Source organism: Molossus molossus, unplaced genomic scaffold (assembly GCF_014108415.1).
Source record: "Molossus molossus isolate mMolMol1 unplaced genomic scaffold, mMolMol1.p scaffold_m16_p_21, whole genome shotgun sequence".
Lineage (NCBI taxonomy): Eukaryota > Metazoa > Chordata > Mammalia > Chiroptera > Molossidae > Molossus > Molossus molossus.
The window spans coordinates 10,061,123-10,080,553 of NW_023425357.1; the positions used below are offsets into that span (position 1 = coordinate 10,061,123).

The 19,431-nt window shown below is 52.2% G+C and overlaps 1 protein-coding gene across 1 annotated transcript; it reads right to left on the minus strand.

Annotated features, from left to right (window-relative positions):
* Positions 1-1,486: 1,486 nt before the first annotated feature.
* On the minus strand, positions 1,487-18,993 carry IGSF23 (immunoglobulin superfamily member 23). The gene is given in 5 exon segments (XM_036275022.1): positions 1,487-1,520; positions 3,626-3,773; positions 6,496-6,787; positions 11,840-12,126; positions 18,930-18,993. Coding segments are annotated over 5 exon segments (825 nt in total).
* Positions 18,994-19,431: the final 438 nt, after the last annotated feature.

Genomic DNA, 19,431 nt, shown 5'->3' on the forward strand with positions numbered 1-19,431 from the left:
AAATCAGATCTCAAATTCAGTTCCTCAATTGCCCTATCCACATTTCCGGAGCTCACTAGCCACGTGTACTGGAAGTGCAGATAAAGACATTTCCACCACCACAGAGCGTTCCAGTGAACGGCGCTGGTCTGCGGTACAGGCTTTGGAATTGGGCATCATGGCTGTGTGACCTTGGGCAAGTCACTTACCCTCTCTGAGCCTATTTTATCCTCTGTGCATGTGTACGGCATTGACCTGACATAAGAGGTGGGGGCCCAAGGGAAAAGGGGAAACGTGTTCTGGCCTCTGGGAGGGAGTGACAGGGGTGTGGGGTGACTGGAAACAGAATTTTCAGGCAGCCTGCCTTAGAGACCAGCACCACCATGCGGGACCCGTGGGACCCTGGATAAGTCACTTACCCTCTCTCAGAGCTTCACCTGCTTTGTCTGTAAAATGCGGGAGGAGTCTCCTTACCTCCATGGGCACAGTGAGGATGATATAAGACATGAATCACATGCGGTACAGAGTGTGGTGGCTGGCACACAGACGGCCCTCCACAGACAAGCTATGAACTCAGGTCCACTGCTGTCATTGCTAATCATAATGACATGGTAGGTGGCTTCCTATTGGTCGCAGATGCCTGAATGGTCCTCGGAGGTTAGATATTTCCACGTGGGAGTTGCGTCCATACTGATTTCCCCTCTGCCTGCCAGCAGCCAGGGTGCCCCAGCAGCTCGGAAGTGAGTGGGCGATCTGATCTGCCACGTGATTTCTGGGGGTGGCGACCACCTGCCACTTCTCTGCATTGGGAAGTTTTTTCCTTCTTTTTGAAAAGGTGCAAAAATAAGCTGCGTGTGTAGCAGATGTTTTGGGGATATCTGCCCAACTTACAAGGCTGAGCTCCCCCATTTTCTGAGCACTGAGCCCCCACGGGTAGGGCTGAGCTCCGAAGGCTCCGATTTAAAAAAATAAAAATAAAATAAAAAATTTTTTTTTTCTTTATTGATTTTAGAGAGAGAGGAAGGGAGAGGGAGAAAGATACAAACATCGATGAGAGAGAACATTGATCGGCCGCCCCCTGCAGGCCCCCCACTGGGGATCAGGCCCACAACCTGGGCATGTGCCATGACCAGGAATCGAACCGGTGACCTCTTGGTGCATGGGTCAACGCTCAACCACTGACCCACACCGGCTGGGCATCTTTTGTTTTTTTATTGAGCCACTTCAGTGAGTTTCTTCTGCTTGTATCCCACGAGTTTTAGGAAATATACACTGCTTGTGAGGTGGTTTCCCGGAGTTTGGGGAGATGGGCAGATGGGGGGTCTTGTTCCATCACTCCCCAGGGTGCTCGACAAGGGGGAACAGTCTGCAAACAAACGATCAGGAAACCAGGAGGAAGGCAGTCTCATAGGCAGCCCCTCAAAACGTCATCTCGCCCCTGAACCCAGGATTCTCTGCCCACCCTCCCTGGCATCACCTCTCAGACCCACAGGCTGCTACTCACACTTCAGCAGCATTTTCGTATTCTTCGCCTGTCGGTCCTGCAGGGAGAGAGAGAGAAATGATCATCACCGTCCTCGTAATAGACACGTGGCTGACGTTTATCGAAGGCTCACCACGGACCGGACACTATTTACAGAACCGCCCGAGAGTCCTCGTGACTTGGAGGATCTTGGTTCTCCCTGAGGACCCAGGAAATGCCACAGTGAAGATCACGTGGGTGATCCAGGGGGCAGCCTGGCCCCCCCTGCCCCTGGACGGTTCCACAGGGAACTCAGACTGGAGACCTGGCCCTGGTCCCTCCCATCCGGTCCCCAAAGCCTTTCCAAACCATTTCTTTTTTTTTTTATCCTCACCCGAGGACATTTTTTTCCCATTTTTGGTTCAGATAGAGTGGGAGGGGGAGAGAGAGAGAGAGAAACATCGACGTGAAAGGGACACGTCGAGTGGTTGCCACCCACATGACCTAACCAGGGCCGGGGACAAACTGCAACCGAGGTACGTGCCCTTAGCGGTAACCGAACCCGGGTCTCTCAGGACTGCAGGTTGACGCTCTAACCGCTGAGCCAAACCGGCCAGGGCTCTCCAAACCATTTCAATGGGTACATTTCTTTTCCTTAGTTCCTGAGCGACAAAGGCATGTATTGTGAGTGGTGAAAAAAGTGGCAGCGTAGGTTAGGGGCCGGGACTACAAGTAAGGCAGGGTTTGGGGTTCGAATCGCTTCTGCCCAGCTGTGGCGTCTGGGGCCAGTCACTTCTCCCTGAGCCTTAGTTCCCTCTTTCACAAAAAACGAGATCTTCACCTCTACCCCACTTCCACCCTCGCTGAGCAGTTGTGGAGATTAAATAGAAGAAGGTTTAGCCCAGCCGGTGTGGCTCAGTGGATTGAGCGTCGTCCCATGGACTGAGAGGTCCCAGTTCAATTCCCAGTCAGGGCACATGCCCAGGGTGCGGGCTGGATCCCCAGTAAAGGGCATGCAGGAGGTGGCCGATCAATGTTTCCCTCTCACATCAATGTTTCTATCTCTCTCTCCCTTCCTCTCTTTCTAAAAAAATCAATAAAAAATATAATGTTTAGCAAGCACGTAATAGGCGCTCAATACGGGGTAAGATATAATGTGATAACGGCTAACACACCTAGCATGAAAATGTAAGTCAGATGCCAGTCGGATCCCATCCCTCCTCTGCTCTAAACCCACGTGGCCCCCATCTCAGAACAAAAGCCAAGTCCTTATATGACCCACAAGTCTTCAGTGTTTCGTCCCTGACCCCCCTTCCCTCTCTGACCTCTGATCTCATGTCCTGCTTCTCTTCCCATTCCTCATGCCACTCCAGCCACACCGGCCTCCTTGCTATTTGAACATGCCAGTCAAGTCCCACCTCAGGGCCTTTGCACTTGCTGTTTCCTTTGCCAGGCGTGCCCTTCCCCCACATACCCACTGGCTCCCTCCTCCTCTTCTTTGCACAATGTCTTTGCTGAAATGTGACTCTCTCAGGGAGGTCTTCGCTGACTTAGATAAATTGTACCTCACCCCCACACTCCCTGTCCCCCTTCCGGCCTTACTCCACTCCTGGGCACTCATCACTCAACATACTGTCTACAGGTCACTGGGTCATCACGAGAGGGTTGGTGTCTCTGTCTAGGGTGAAAGTTCCTGAGGGCTATTCATTCCCACAGTGTCCCCAGCACCTGGCACACAGTGGGCACTCAGCAGGTGGGTGTAGAAAGAATGGATGTGACACTTACGGTACTGCTGTCAATGCTTTAGAAATGTCAGCTCGTTTAATCCTCCCAACAGCCCTGGGAGGCAGGTGTTATCATCGCCCCTGTCTTGCAGAGAGGCGAACAGAGGCGCAGAAGGGGGTAGTGACTTGCCCATGGCTTTACTGCGGGTAAGTATTGGAGCTGAGGTTTGCACCCGGGCAGACCGGCTCCGGAACCCGCTTCTGTCTCTTTTGGGGTCACTGTGGGAAGTGACGAGGCAGATGGCCACAGCAGCGCTGACAGCCACCCTCTCTGAACGAGCCTAAAGCTCCCGGGGATGAGGCTGTCGGTTTGGTGTTTGTCTTGCTGCAGAGCGAGCTCTGTGCCTCGTAGAGGCTGAGTGGAGGTCGGCTGGCGCACAGGGCGAGGGGCAGAAGGTACCTTTTGGCCTGGGCGATGGTGCAGCCAATGCCTCCCAACACTGTCACCAACCCCACACTCCCAGCAATGATGAGGGCGATGGCAGCCGCTCCTGACACAGTGATGATGGGGTCTGGCTCGATGGGCTCATCTGCGGGATCCACGTTGGCTTTTGGGGACAAAAAATAGGTGAGATGGGAGGAACCACCCTCCCTCTACACCCCCATTCCCGCCATCCCACCTCCTGAATGTCTCTTTTTTTTTTATCCTCACCTAAGGACATTTTTGCATTTATCTTCAGATAGAGCAGGAGGAAGGGAGAGAGAGAGAAACATCGAAGTGAGAGAGACACATCGACTGGCTGCCACCCACACGACCCAACCGGGGCGGAGACGAACCGCAACCAAGTTCCGTGCCCTTAGCAGGAACCGAACCCGGGTCTCTCTGGTCTGCAGGCCGGCGCGCTAACCGCTGAGCCAAACCAGCCAGGGCATCCTGAGCGTCTTTTTACTCCAGCCCTTCATCCCCATTCTCGGGGTCTCTGCCCTGGCCTCCTCCCTGCTCTCCTGCCCATCTCTCCCCCACCATCTCCCCACCATACGGAAGTCAGAGTGGTCTCTCGAAAGCTCACACTTGATCCTGTACCTCCTCTGCTCAGAATCTTGCTGCGATTCCCCAGGACCCGGGGAGGAGGTGTTCCTCACCTTGGCCTTCAAGGCCTTGCCACCTGGCCAGCCTCCTCTGTCTTCACCCACATCTTTATAACCAAGCCTCAGTGGACTCAACTCAATTATCTAAGCTCACCTCTCTCTCCCCCACGTCTAGGCCTTTGTGTGTGCACCTGGAATGCCTTCTATGCCATTTCTCCCCTTTGGCCTGGATAATTCCTATGTAGTCTAGTACTAACTCAGGTGTCCTCTCCTCCAGGAAGCCCTCCCTGACCTCCTTGCTGGGTCATGCACCCCCTTGGGTCCCACAGTCTTCTAGGTTTCCCATCCCAGCCCTCCCACGCTGGTCATTACTGTTTATGGACAGGCCTGTCCCCAACTAGACTGGGCGTCCTATGGGGACAGGGACAGGGCTGTCTTCATCACCAGAGTACCCCTCCCGCACTGCCCAGCATGGCTGGTAACATAGTAGGTGCTCAATAAACATTTCCTGACTCGTTGATGAACGAGTAAAGGAGGCCCTGGAAGCATTGTCATCCTCAACAAACATCAGGGTCACCAGGTGCTACAGATTTAAAATTTTTTCTCCCAGTGAATCATCCTAAACCAATCACTGAAGCTCCCTCTAAACCCCAGCGCTCTGGGACCCAGCCAAGCCGGGCTGTCCCCTCCCCTCCCCCCGCTGAGTCCACACTCCGGATCTTTGCATGTGGTTCTCTGCCGCCCAGATGCCTCCCCTTGTTCCCTGTGGGCCAGCTGCTCTGAACCCTTCCAGACCACTCCAAGCCACTTGTCCTCCATGAATAAAGTCAGGAAAGAAGGCCGTGGCTGCTTTGGCTCAGCGGTCAGAGCATCAGCCCACGGACCAAAGAGTTGTGGGTTTGATTCCGGTCAAGGGCAGGTACCTCAGCTGGGGTTCAATCCCTGGCTTTGGCTCTGGCCCTGATCAGGGTCGTGCAGGAGGCGGCCAGTCCATGTGTCTCTCACATTGATGTCTCTCTCTCCCTCCCTTCCTTCCTCTCACTCTACCTGACAATCAATGAAAAAATATCCTCGAATGAGGATTTAAATTTTTTTTTAAAATCAGGAAAAATAAAATTTATGATAATTGCTGCTATTTAAATCACCTGCTGGCCCTGGCTGGTTCAGGTCAGCAGTTAGAGCGTCGGTCCGAGGACCAGAGAGATCCGGGTTCGGTTCCCGCTAGGGGCATGTACCTTGGTCACAGTTTGTCCCCGGCCCTGGTTGGGGTTGTGTGGGTGGTGGCCACTCGATGTGTCTCTCTCACATCGATGTTTCTCTCTGTCTCTTCCTCCCTCTCTCCCTCCCGCTCTATCTGAAGATAAATGCAAAAATGTCCTCCGATGAGGATTAAAAATAAATAAATAAATAAATAAATAAATCACCTGCTATAAATCAGGTGCTATTCTGACTTCATGCATGCATTATTTCAGTTCCTTATAACAATCCGTTATGCACAGGAGGAAACTGAGACTCAGAGAAAGGAAGTCACTTGTCCTGAGTCACCTTGAAACTTGCTTCCACAAGCTCCCAAACCACTTTTTTTTATCCCTGGCTGTTCTTGCGATTGCTGCCTGGACTTCATGCACTCTACTGCCTATGGACATCGTCACAAAATTCATATCAATAATGCGAATTGTAGCAATATACTAGCTGGTGTTTACTGAACACTCACTAGTGTTCAGGAGTGCGAGACCCTCTTATTTTAAACTGTCTACCTGCTTATCACATTGAATGCTCATGACTAAACTTTGGGTGGGCACTATTATTTTTCCAGTTTTACAGATGGGAAAACTGAGGCACGGGGCTGGTTCAAAGTCACACAGCCAGGAAATGGAAGAAGAATTCAAATCCCAAAGCCCATGCTCAGGACCACTGGTTATATCAGCACTTTTTCACTGACACGCGCTGAGACTCGGGGAGGGAAAGGGTTCTCCCAAATTCACACCGCCAGGGACCCATGCCATGGGCTCCAGATCCTGGGCTGAGCTTCCATTAGAGTTCATCTCTTTGAGCCTCAGCCTGTCATCTATAAAATGGGCTAATAATGCCCAATCTGCAAATGGGTGGGACAATGGGATGACATCTTGTGTATAAAGGGTCTCAGAGGGGACTACTCAAAGAAGGGGCTCAATGGAGTCAGGAAAGCTGGTCACCAACCAGCTAGGATGCAAGGGTCTGGGGTGGGGGTGGGGGACTCACTTGGCAGTGAGACGGTCATAGTGTCGGAGAAATCCTGTCCCTGGTTGTCCTTGGCCATGCACGTATAGTTGCCCAAGTCCTCCCTGGACAAGCGCCGGATGATCAGCAACTCCCCAGTCCCCCGTGGCTTCCCCTCGAAGGTCCAGTGCAGCACAGGTCCGGGTCTGATCGTGGTCACACAATGCATCGTCACCGAGTAGTTGAGATCACACCGGATGACGCCCAGCCTGGCCATCGGATATGTCCATAGCACCGTCACCTTGAGGTCTGTGTGAACAGGAAGGGAGGCCACCTGGGTGGAGAACACTCAGAGAGGCTGAGCACTTCTGCCTACCACAGAGGCCTCCATCCATCCATCCATTATTGCATTCATGCATTCAGCAGCAAAGGGGCTTGCAGGGCCCGATCTGTGCCCTGCACAGTTCCAGAGCCCGTTCTGTCCATGGAGGCAGCAGGCCAGCTCACGGGAATGGGTGCCCCGGGACCGGCCCTCTACAGTGGCTGACATAGGCGTCATAACTCTCCCAGCTCCGCCGCCTCAGCTGGACCCGGGTGAGGCCGAGGAGCTGGGAGGAGTGTTTGGATTCTGGGTTATCGTGAAGGCAGAGCCCAGAGAACGGACGTACACCGTTCTCACCATAGTCTTGTTTCCATGCTTGTTTGTTTGTTTTGCAGCTGAAAGGCTCTGAGGTGTGGGTTTCTTAGGGCCAGGTCTCATGGTCAGAGAGAGTGCAGCTGGGATTTGAACCTGGGGAGGCTGACACCATGGTGAATGCCGGCAGCTCCGCACGCAGCTGATTTCCGAGTGCAGTGCAGTGCAGGGCAAAGGACTTTGGCCCAACCAGAGGCCTCCTGGAGCAGGCGGTGCCGAGCTAAGCCTGGACGGAGGAGAAAGAGCCCACCAGGTGCAGCAAGAATCAATGTAACAGCCACCGAGCCTGGGTTCCCCTATGAGCCAACCGCCATTCCGAACATATGTTAACCCCGAGTTCGTGGTACTGCAAGGGAGACCCACGCTTGGGGAAATCAGTTAGTAGGTTGTAATCAGTATTTAAAACAAAAAGTGATGTCCTGGCCGGTTTGGCTCAGCGGTTAGAGAGTCGGCCTGCGGTCTGGAGAGACCCGGGTTCGGTTCCCGCTAAGGGCACGTACCTCGGTTGCAGTTTGTCCCCGGCCCTGGTTGGGTCGTGTGGGTGGCGACCACTCAATGTGTCCCTTTCACGTTGATGTTTCTCTCTTTCTCTTTCTCCCTCCCACTCTATCTGAAGGAAATGTCGAAAAATGTCCTCGGGTGAGGATAAAAAAACAAAAAACAAAAAGTGAAACATAACAGAAAATGGCAGAATGCATGTCTCATAGCAATCATTGTTATTGTATGACATTTGTCTTTTAGTTACTTGCGGTGTGTATAAACATACATACTGGGTTATATGTGAAATCTTACTGTGCGTCATGATTGAAAAAGCTCGAAAGGCACTGGATTTACTCTTTTTAAAAAAAAAAAAACCTCACCAAAGGATCTGTTGAGAGAGAGGAAGGAAGAGGGAGAGAGAGAGAGACAGAGAGAAACTGATAGGTTGCTTCTCATACATGCCCCAACTGGGGATCAAACCCACCTCCTAGGTATGTGCACTGCCTGGGAATCGAACCGAAACCTTTTGGTGGACAAGTTGATGCTTCAACTAACTGAGCCACCTGGCCAGGGCTACCAGAGTTTTTTTATTTTTGTTTTTATCCACTCTTCTATTGATGGACACTTGCCTGCTTCCAAATCTTAGCGATTGTAAATACTGCAATGAACATAGGGGTGTATATAGTCTTTCAAATCAGTGTTTTGGGTTTCTTTGGATATATTCCCAGAAGGGGGACCACTGGGTCATACGGTAGTTCCATTTTTAATATTCTGAGGTAGCTCCATATTGCCCTCCACAGTGGCTGCACCAGTCTGTGTTCCCAGCAGCGGTGCCCGAGGGCTCCCTTCTCTCCAGCCCTCCCCCGCACTTGTTGTTTGCTGATTTATTGAGGCCAGCCATTCTGACAGCTGGGAGGTGAGATCTGTTTGTGATTTTAATTTGCATTTTTTGGTGATTAGTGACATTAAGCATCTTTTTCTATGTCTATTGGCCATCTGTATGTCGTCCTCTTTGGAGAAGTGTCTATTTAGGTCCTTTGCTCATTTTTTTCATTGAATAGTCTGTTTTTGTTTTTTTTTTAAATATTTTATTTTATTCATTTATTTAATCCTCACCCGAGGACAGTTTTTCATTTTTTGTTCAGATAGAGTGGGAGGGAGAGAGAGACAGAGAGAAACATCCACGCGAAAGGGACACATCGAGTGGCTACCACCCGCACGACCCAACCAGGGCCGGGGACAAACTGCAACTGAGGTACATGCCCTTAGCGGGAACCAAACCCGGGTCTCTCTGGACCACAGGCCGACGCTCTAACCGCTGAGCCAAACTGGCCAGGTCTTTTAAAAATATTTTAAATTGATTTTTAGAGAGAGAGAGGAAAGAAGAGGGAGAGAGAGAAAGAAACACTGATGTGAGAGAGAAACATTGATCGCTGCCTCTTGCACATCCCCAACTGGGGATAGAGCCCATGACCCGGTATGTGCCCTGACTGGGAATTGAACCAGCAATCTTTCAGTGCATGGGATGGCACCCAAGCAACTGAGCCACACAGGCCAAGGCTAGTGTTGGGTTTTCTAAGTTCTTTTCTTCCTCCTTTATTGATTTGAGAGAGAGAGGAAATGAGAGGGAGAGAGAGATGGAAACATCGATGAGAGAGACCATCTACTGGCCGCCTCCTGCATGCCCCCCACTAGGGATCAGGCCCACAACCTGGACATGTGTCCTGACTGGGAATCAAACCAGTGACCTCTTGGTGTGTTGGTCAATGCTCAACTGCTAAGCCACACTGACTGGACGGTTTTCTAAGTTCTTTATAAATTTTGAACATTAACCACTTATCAGATGTATCATTAGAGAATATGTTCTCCCACTCAGTGGGTTGTCTTTCATTTTGTTGATGGTTTCCTTTGCTGTACAAAACCTTTTTACTTCATTTTATTATTTTTATCCTCACCCGAGGACATTTTTGCATTTATCTTCAGATAGAGCAGGAGGGAGAGAGGGAGGAAGAGAGAGAAACATCGATGTGAGAGCGACACGTGGACTGGTTGCCACCCACATAACCCCAACTGAGCCGGGGACAAACTGCAATTGAGGTACATGCCCTTGGTAGAAACCGAACCCAGGACTCTCCTGTCCGCGGGCTGACTCTCTAACTGCTGAGCCAACCAGCCAGGGCTGTAATTGAGTCTTGATTGCTACTGGCCCATTTGTGCATGGGGTCGGCCCTCAAGCTGGCTGACCCTGGGGGTCAGCCATGACCGCAATGTACGAGCTGCTAGGCAGGTGCTGACCACACGGAGCAGCATTTGCCTCAGCAGGGTCTGGTGCCTGCCTAGATCTCCCTGTGGACATGCCACTCGGGAGGCTGACTGGATCCTGCTGTGCTGCTGCCTGAAGCTGGCCCCTGGGTGTGTGGATTCTGGGGCTTCTTGGGAGGGACTCTGGTGCAGGCCAATTCAGATGCTGCCTTTGCTGGGCGCGGGTGTACATGGGAAAGACCAACCTGAGTACCAAGGCCAGCTCTGACCAGCACCAGGCCTGGGGGCAGGGCAGCAAAAGCCCCAAGGCACCCTGAGATCCGCCTCCGCCTGCCTCTGTCTGCTCGGCTCAGTCACTGAAAGACCCTCTGGCGGGACTCAGGTTGCATGAGGCAGGTTCTCGGTGAGCCACCATGTAGGGACCAGCAGTGTTCACCAGACTGATACAGGTTCCAACTTGGTGCCGGTGCTGGGTCTGAGGCCACTCCGCCAATGTCCCAGGGCAAACCAAGTCTAGCTGCCACCTGCTGGGTGCTCTCACACCTTGGTGGGGGGCAGGGTCCCAGGGAGCAGTCAGGGACGGCCAGCAGAGTTTATCAGGCCGGACACACCAGGATGCGGCCGTGTGAAAGGAGGGCCCCGCACTGCTCGGGCATGCAAGGGGAAGATGGCGCCTGTCCTAGGGCCACACGGCTCAGTCTGTCCAGGAGGGGAGGGGAGGGGCGTCTCAGTCACTGCTGTGTCCCCAACACTGTCCAGAACACGCCAGGTACAGGGCAGGTGCTGATGGTTTGTTGAATTAATGAACAGCAGTGTGCTCATGCCCAGAGTCCTCCCGCTCCGTATCCTCCAAGGGGAGGACCACCCCTTTATTTATTTATTTATTTATTTATTTTTTATCCTCACCCGAGGACATTTTTCCATTTTTTGTTCAGGTAGAGTGGGAGGGAGAGAGAGGAACAGAGAGAGAGAGAAACATCGATGTGAAAGGGACACATCGAGCGGCTGCCACCCGCACAACCGACCAGGGCCGGGGACAAACTGCAACCGAGGTACGTGTCCTTAGCGGGAACCGAACCCGGGTCTCTCCGGACCGCAGGCCGACGCTCTAACCGCTGAGCCAAACCGGCCAGGGCGGGGAGGACCACCCCTTTAAAGGAATAATTACATTAAAAGGATGTCATTAGGGTGGGCTCTAATACAATCTGACTGGTGTCCTTATAGGACACACAGACACCAGGGGTGTGCACACAGAGCAAAGACCATGTGAGGACATAGCAAGAAGGGGTCCATCTGCAAGCCACAGAGAGAGGCCTTAAAGGAAACCAAACCTGCTGACCCCTTGATCCTGGACTTCCATCTTCCAACGCTGTGCGAAATGAGTTTCTGTTGTTTAAGCACCGGGTCTGTGCATTTCGTTATGGCAGCCCTGGCAGACTAACGGTCGCTGCACTCCCGGCTCAAAAGAATGGGTCTGGTTAGCCTCAGGGCTTTCTTTTTCTGGCGCAGATGAAAAGGTTCAGGCAGCACGGAATAGCGCTCATAAAGGCAGAGGTGAGTTTGAAGGCTACCACCAGAGTCCAGCCGGTGTGGCTCAGTGGTTGAGCATCAACCCACACACCAAGAGGTCACTGGTTCGATTCCCAATCAGGGCACATGCCCAGGTTGTGGGCCTGATCCCCAGTGGGGGGCATGCAGGAGGCGGCCAATCGATGTTCTCTCTCATCGATGTTTCTATCTCTCTCTCCCTCTCCCTTCCTCTCTCTATAATCAATAAAGAACAAAAAAAAAAGAGATGGGGGCTTTGTTAGGGAGCAATGGGCTGCTGGTACAGAATGGGCTCTGATGGGCGCAGCTGACTAAGAACTCCGTCTCCCCTGCTGTGGGGCCCCACGCACCCTTGACATGTATCTGCTCTGTCACACTGTGTCCCCTGCAGGTTCCCAGCACCGTAGTGTAGCTGCCTGAGTCATGAGCTGTTAGGTTTCTCATGACCAGGCTGCCTTGGTCGCCCAGCATCTCCTGGCCAGTGTGGCCGGGCCCTGGGAGACCCTCAGCGGAGAAGACCATGGCTTCTGGCCAGGCTTCATGCCCTCAGAACCAAGAAATGGAGAGCATACCATCAAGTTTGCTGGGGACTGGAAGGTGAACGCTGGCTCCTTCGGTCAGGAAGGCCCGAGATGCAGAGGCGAGCAGCTCCGAGGAGGCTGAGCAGATGCAGGATGCGAGCAGGGTGCCTGGAGGAGTGGGGAGGAGGGAAGAGAAAAGGGGGAGCAAGTGGAACCCAAGGTGAGACGCTGCCCCAAGCAGCCCCTCCTGAGCCAGCAAAAATGCTTTTGGCACATCAAGAGTTGACGATGACCACAGTGACCGTGATAGAAATATTGTAGAAATGAAAGGGAACATTCACTGAGTACCTCCTCTAAGCCAGACACCGTTCATAAACACGGAGCATATATTATCTCACTTTTTCCTTATACATCGACCCCACAAGGCACACCTTACACTGGACGGTCAGCTCTATTCTCTAACCTTCGCTCTGCTGCACTCCTGCAGGGCTGACCCCTTGCCTTTTGCCTCTGCCAATAGGAGTGACCTTCAGGTTACTGGTCCCCAGCTTCCTCCCTGCTCCATCACCACAGGTTGGCTGTGTCCCTCCGCTAAGGCTCCTACCGGGCAACCAGCTCCAAATACCACTCTTTCTTTCTTTATTGATATTTAGAGAGAGAGTAAGGGAGAGGGAGAGAGAGATAGAAACATCAATGAGAGAGAACATTGACTGGCTGCCTCCCCCATGCCCCTCACTGGGGATCGGGCCCACAACCTGGGCATGTGCCCTGACCCGGAATTGAACCTGCGACCTCTTGGTGCATGGGCGACGCTCAACCACACCGGCCCGGCAATACCACTCTCTTTTGGTCGTGAGGGTCTACTCTCCTTCTTGCAGCATCCAGCCCAGGAGAGGTAACAGCTTCCCACTGTGGCTAGCCCCTGGGTGTGGCACAACCCCACGTCACTTAACCCAGACCCTGCCTACACCTCTGCAAATTGTCTCTATCAAACTGTCCTCGTGACTCCTTCTGAGCTGACATCTCCTTCTTGCCTCAGCTCTTACCGCTACAACGATTCTACCCCTGTTAGAGAAAAAGAAACAAAGATACAGAGAATTCGAGACATTTTTTCCAGGATGTCGTAGGTGGTAAGCAGCACCTACGGGATTGAAATTCTCAACCACTCACCTACATTGTCCAGTGTGGCCCCTGCCCTCACTTCCTCCCCTTCAATCCCCGCTTTGCTTAGAGCCTGGAGTGGAGCCCCTGGAGTCTGGCTCCGGCCCCGGTGCGGTTACCCACCCCACTCTGCTGCCCTCACTGAAATACTGACTGTTGCCGTAAGAACACAAGCTCCAGCCATAAGACTGAACAGTTTCACCTAAAAATAAAAAGAAACTTCTGCAAAGGTTAAAAACAAAAACAAAACCCACTACTCACAAAGTCAGAAGAACAATGTCCTACCAGGAAAAAATCATCTGCAGCTGATATCACAAAGAGCTCATTTCACTAATATATAAAGAGCTCCTAGATCTCAATAGGAAAAATATCAACAACCTAACAGAAAAATATACAAAGGTATGGATAGGAGGTTCCTAGAAAATAAAATTCAAATGTCTCTCTTTTTTACATTTATTTTTAATCTTTATTGTTGACAGTATTACAGACGTCCCCCCTCTTTTCCCCATTGACCCCCTCCTCCCCGCCAAATGTCTCTTGACGTAGGGAAAATGTTCAGCTGTACTTACAGCCAGAGAAATGAAAATCAAAACAAATGAGACAACACTTTGCCCCTAGTAGGTTGGCAAAGGTCCCAAAATGTGATGTTGCTGGGGGTGGCTGGGGTGGCCAGAAAGAAAGAAAAAAAAGTGGCCCTGGCTGGTTTGGCTTAGCAGTTGGAGCATCGGCCTGTGGACCAGAGAGTCCTGGGTTCAGTTCCCGCTAGGGGCACGTACCAAAAAAAAAAGAAAAAAAAAGTGATTTTGTGTTGGTGAGGCTGAGGGAAAAGGAAACACACATCAGGTACACCCCCACACAGAGGGCAGCCTGGCACAGTCTTTCAAGATGAAACATTCCCACATCTAATGCTTATGAAGTGCTTGGAACCGTACTAACCAGGGGACTGGCGGATAAACGCTTGACATTATAACTATAATTTTCATCATTATTATTCTTCGACTTGCATCCACAATGGCAAGTGCTGGGTGTATTGTAAATATGCCTTTTAGAGATTAAAAAGAAAGCCATAAAACAAGTGGTATATTTGCAGGATCAGAAATACCCACTTATAGAAGAAATGTTAACACATCAGCTCTCTTCTTGGTATATGAATGAGAAGTAGAGGCCGGGGTTAATGACTCCCAGGGCAGACAGCGGCGTCAGGTACAAGTGTGCTGAGCTCTGGAAGGGGGTGTGAGCGGTCTCAGGGGTGATCGGCTGACACGGGGTGCTGGGCGAGTGCCAGGGGCTATGCCACATTCTCCCAACCGCGACCTCACTGAGCCCCTCCACAACTGAGGCTGGTCCTAGTCTGTTTTATAGGCAGAGAAGCTAAGTCTAGCTTGAGTCTCAGACCAAGGCCATAAGTGGAGAGCTAAGTGTTGTCCCCATATTGGGTCTTTTGGGGGACACTTCCTACCTTCATTGATTTTATCTCTGAGTTGGTAGCTGATGTGACTTATTTACTCCCCTGCTCATAAACCTTCCATGGCTCCCCAGTGCCTTCAGGACACTGCACAGACTCCTTCACCCGATGCCCCTGCTACATGTCTGGGCTCTTCTCACCCTTCTTCCTTCATTCTCTGCATCCATCAGACTGAACTCCGCACAGTGCTCTGGCCTCCAGGCCATTGCCCATGCTGTTCCCCCTTAGAATGCTGTTCCCTCCTCTCTCTTTTTCTAGCTGTGATTCAAGTGTTAGCTCAGGCATCCCCTCTCCTGAAGTCTTCCCTGGCCCTCAGTGTGCTTGGTGAGCGATGATGCAATGTTTGGGCACCGACCTCAACTGACCCAATAGGATACGGGAAGCTCCTGCCACAAAGCGACAGGAGTCAAGTTCTATACCTAAGGATCTGCTCAGGGTTTTGCCTTCCTATCTTGATGAACACATTTTGCATTCTTATGCTTTTATGAAACAAAGAGCAGAGGGGGGCCATTTGCATAACCGAGGTCATACCTTTCTGAGGCCATATTTTGATTTGACACCTTTGAAAGGTGCTCCCTGCGTCATCGGCCTGCGGTCCAGAGAGACCCAGGTTTGGTTCCCGCTAAGGGCACGTACCTCGGTTGCAGTTTGTCCCCGGCCCTGGTTGGGTCGTGCAGGAGAAAGCCACTTGGTGTGTCCCTTTCACATCGATATTTCTCTCTCTCTCTCTCTCTCCCTCCCACTCTATCTGAACAAAAAAATGGAAAAATGTCCTTGGGTGAGGATAAAAAAAAAAAAATCGAATGGTGCTCCTTGGTCACCCTCCCCCACCTCATCCCCGTCCCACCCACTGGGGGTCATCACTGTTTGGGATGGGCGTGTTTTCCCTCTGGATGGTGAACCCCAGGAGGTTACTGCTGTGTCCCCAGCACAGGCTGGGCACAGAACAGTGTTTTTTTTTTTTTTATCCTCACCCGAGGACATTTTTTTATTTTTTGTTCACAGATAGAGTGGGAGGGAGAGAGAGGAAGAGACGGAGAGAGAAACATCGATGTGAAAGAGACACACCAAGTGGCTGCCACCCACACGACCCCACCAGGGCCGGGGACAAACTGCAACTGAGGTACGTGCCCTTCGCAGGAACCGAACCCGGGTCTCTCCGGACCTCAGGCCGACGCTCCAACCGCTGAGCCAAACCGGCCAGGGCCAGAACAGTGTTTGCTGAATGAGGGCCAAAGGGCAGATGGCAGAGCGTGCAGCCTGCATTCTGGAACCCGGTTCTGAGTCTGACGGAGTGGACGCACCTGGTGACCCAGGGAGTGTCCCCAAGTCATCTTCAGGAGAAGACCTGACATCAGGCAGTGCCTAGTCCGGCACACGCGGAATCACGCTTTCATTTGTCGACTCCGAGGCCTCGGTCCCGGGTTCCTCACCCCGACTCTGCCGCCTGTTCCTTCTGGGCACGGAGCCTGTTCCCCCACTTACCTAGGAGGGCGGCTGGTGGAAACCACTTGAAACCTGGCAAAAGGTTTACAGCGGGGAGTACGTGACACCCAGCTTCATTTCATATTAGTTATTAATTATTTTACTATTTTCTGTACAAACAACTGTGAACCTACTTTTGCCCCACCCCGTGTACGATATATTTAAATAAATAAATGCATAAATACATTAAAGCCTGCCCACGGTGGGTGGCGGTTCGGAGCTGGGACCACAGACATGACCCCGGAGCTCCCACCTCACAGGAGCCTGGCTCTCTCATCTCGTCTCTAACCTTAATCAGATGAGAAAGCGTCTCTGTCCTGTTTTCCGGTGACTCAGGGGCACTCCGACCCCAGACAGCACAGGGGAGCCGCTCAGGAAGACTGCATGACACGCACGGGCCAGGCGGGCGCTGGGCATAGCAGGGGGACACTTTGGAAAGTGCACGGTTGTCTGACCGCCCTCTGTACCCAAGACATTGGGGACAAAAGAGCTCACAGAGCGGGGGAGGGCGCAGGCTTCCTGGGGGAGGGCTGAGCATGAACCTGAGTCCTTCCCAGGGTGAGGGCCAGGCCTTTCCTCCTCCCCAGGCCAAATGAGCGCGGCTCCAACTCTTAGAAAAAGAGGGAAACGCCCCCAGGAGTCTGTGGGAACCGAGACCGGAGACCTGCGGTGAGAACGGTGTGGAGGAGGCCAGTGGGGCGGACATGGCCCACACCCCCAGCGTTTGAGGGAACAAAGACGTCTACATGTTTCCCATGAGCCAGGGCCAGCTGGAGGCTGTCCTGGCAAAGACCCTCATGGGACAGGGCTTGCTGACCTGTGACCTCGGCAGAAAGAGGCTGGAGGGGGCCAGGAGGTGGCAGCCAGCCTCCAGCAGGCCACCTCACAGGAGCCCCAAAGAACCCCCCACCCAGAAAGACCCAGCAACAGTGCCCCAGCCACGCAGAATGCCTGTCCCTACCTTACACCTGTAGCAGCCAAGCAGAGACTTTCCTGTCCCCTTCCTTGTCCCTCCCTTCTGCCTGTGGCCCTGGGGGGCCACACACTGCAGTTCGGGGAGAAAGGACTCAGAGAGAGCGAGACAAGGCCCCCGCGCCCCGGCTTGTCCTCGCTGCGTCTGACTCAGGCCGGCCTGCGGACCAGAGACGCTCCCAGCGCGGCGAAGCTTGAGGTTTTGAAATTACACAGAACCTGACTTTCTAAGACCTGGAAAAGGAGGCAATTTGTTTATTATCTGAGAGGCGGGTGTGTGTGATCATAGCCAGACCATCTGGGTTCAAACCCTCCTTCTGCCATTTCCAGGCTATGTGGCCTGGGGAGGGCACATAACCTCTCTGTGCCTCAGTTTCCCCCTCTATGAAATGGGGACCAAACAGCCCTTGCCTCATGGGGCTAAGAATGAAATGTTACTACGTAAAAGCACGTAGAACAGGCTGGCATGTAGAAATACTCAGTCACAGTGACCTCTTTATATTAGGATTGTTGTTATTTTATTAGTGTCACTGTTACTATTTCAAAATTATGATTTTGTGAAAGGGGCTAGATGGGGCCCTGAATTCTGATTCTGTCCTTGCCAGCCTGTGATCCTGGGCAGGTGGCCCCGCTGTCTGAGCCTCAGTTTCCCCCTATAAGAGGGGTCCACAGCCAGAGCCTGTGCTGCATGGGCTTTGAACTGCCCGAGTCCAGAGAACATATTCGCCAGCGATACATCAGATATAAGGGGTTAATATCCAAAATATAGAGAGCACGCATACAACTCAACAAAAGGAAGACAAACAATCCAATTAAAAAATGGGCAGAGGACCTCAATAGACACTTCTCCAAACATGTGTGTGTTTCTCTCACATAGATGTTTCTCTTCCTCCCTCTCTCCTGCTCTATCTGAAGATAAACGCAAAAATGTCCTCGGGTGAGGATAAAAAGAAAACCGAAACAACAACAACAAAAACAAATGGCCAAGAGACAGGAAAAGATGCTCAACATCTCTAATCATCAGAGAGGTGCAAATTAAAACAACCATGAGGTATCACCTCACACCTGTCAGAATGGCCGCCATCAACAAAGCACCAAACAACAAGTGCTGGAGAGGATGTGGAGAAAAGGGGACTCTAGCACACTGCTGGTGGGAATGCAGACTGGTGCAGCCACTGTGGAAAACAATACGGTGTTTCCTCAAAATATTAAAAATGGAACTGCCATTTGACCCAGTGATCCCTCTTCTTGAAATATACCCTAAGAAGCCTGAAACACCAATCAGGAAGAATATATGCACCCCCATGTTCCTAGCAGCACTATTTACAATCGCTAAGATCTGGAAACAACCCAAGTGCCCATCAGTAGACAAGTGGATACAAAGGCTGTGGTACATTTACATGATGGAATACTGTGCAGCTGTAAGAAAGAGAGACCTCTTATCCTTTGAGACGACATGGAGGGACCTGGAGAGTATCATGCTAAGTGAAATAAGCCACTCAGAGGAAGACAATATCCCATGATCTCACTTATTTGTGGGACATAATGAACAACATAAGCTGTCGACCAAAAGAGATCCAGAGACATGGAAGTAGGGACAGACTGACGAACCTCAGAGGGATGGGGGTGGGAGGGGAGGGAAGAGATCAACCAAAGAACTTATATACATATATGTGCACAACTAATCGACACAGACACTAGGCTGGGGAAGGCAGGAGGGGGGTGGGAGCAGGAAGGAGGGGTCAATGGGGGAAAAAATGTCTGTAATACTTTCAACAATAAAAATAAAACAAACAAAAACTGAGGCGACTCTAACTTGGATAGAGACCCTCCGAGGGGAATCTTTCTTGTGCCCCGCCCCTGGGTGGAACCGCTGTCCCTCACACACCTGTTAGAAGCAGTCTGTTCCAGGCAGGGCTGTGGACAGGGCTAGCCTTCAGGGGACCCCTCATGCTGCCTTCTGTCCGGGGGCCACAGAGGGGAAGTCGTCCTGTCAGGAGTGGGGTTTCCTGGACATCCCAGTCAAGGACTCCGCTTTGGCCCCGCCCCTGTCCTGGCCACACCCCTACGCTGCACCTGTCCCAGGCTCGCTGCCGGCTGGGAAACCACCTGCAGGCCTGCGTTCTTCTCCAGCAGGGACCTGGTAGTGGTGGGTGGGGAGCAGCCCAGGACGGGGGCAGGCAGAGTTCCTGGGGAAGAGGCTTGGGGTTTCCCTTACCTCCCTTTCTGCAAAAACACACCCCAGCCCTCCGCCCTCCGGGCTGGGAGAATGATAAAGGTGGCGGGCGGGGCAGGACTGTCTTCTCACATGGGAGGTGAGGAATGGCCAAAGGTCATCAGTGGGAGTGGTGAGGCAAAGCCTCCTGATGGCCTCCTGGCTTTGCTCCAGA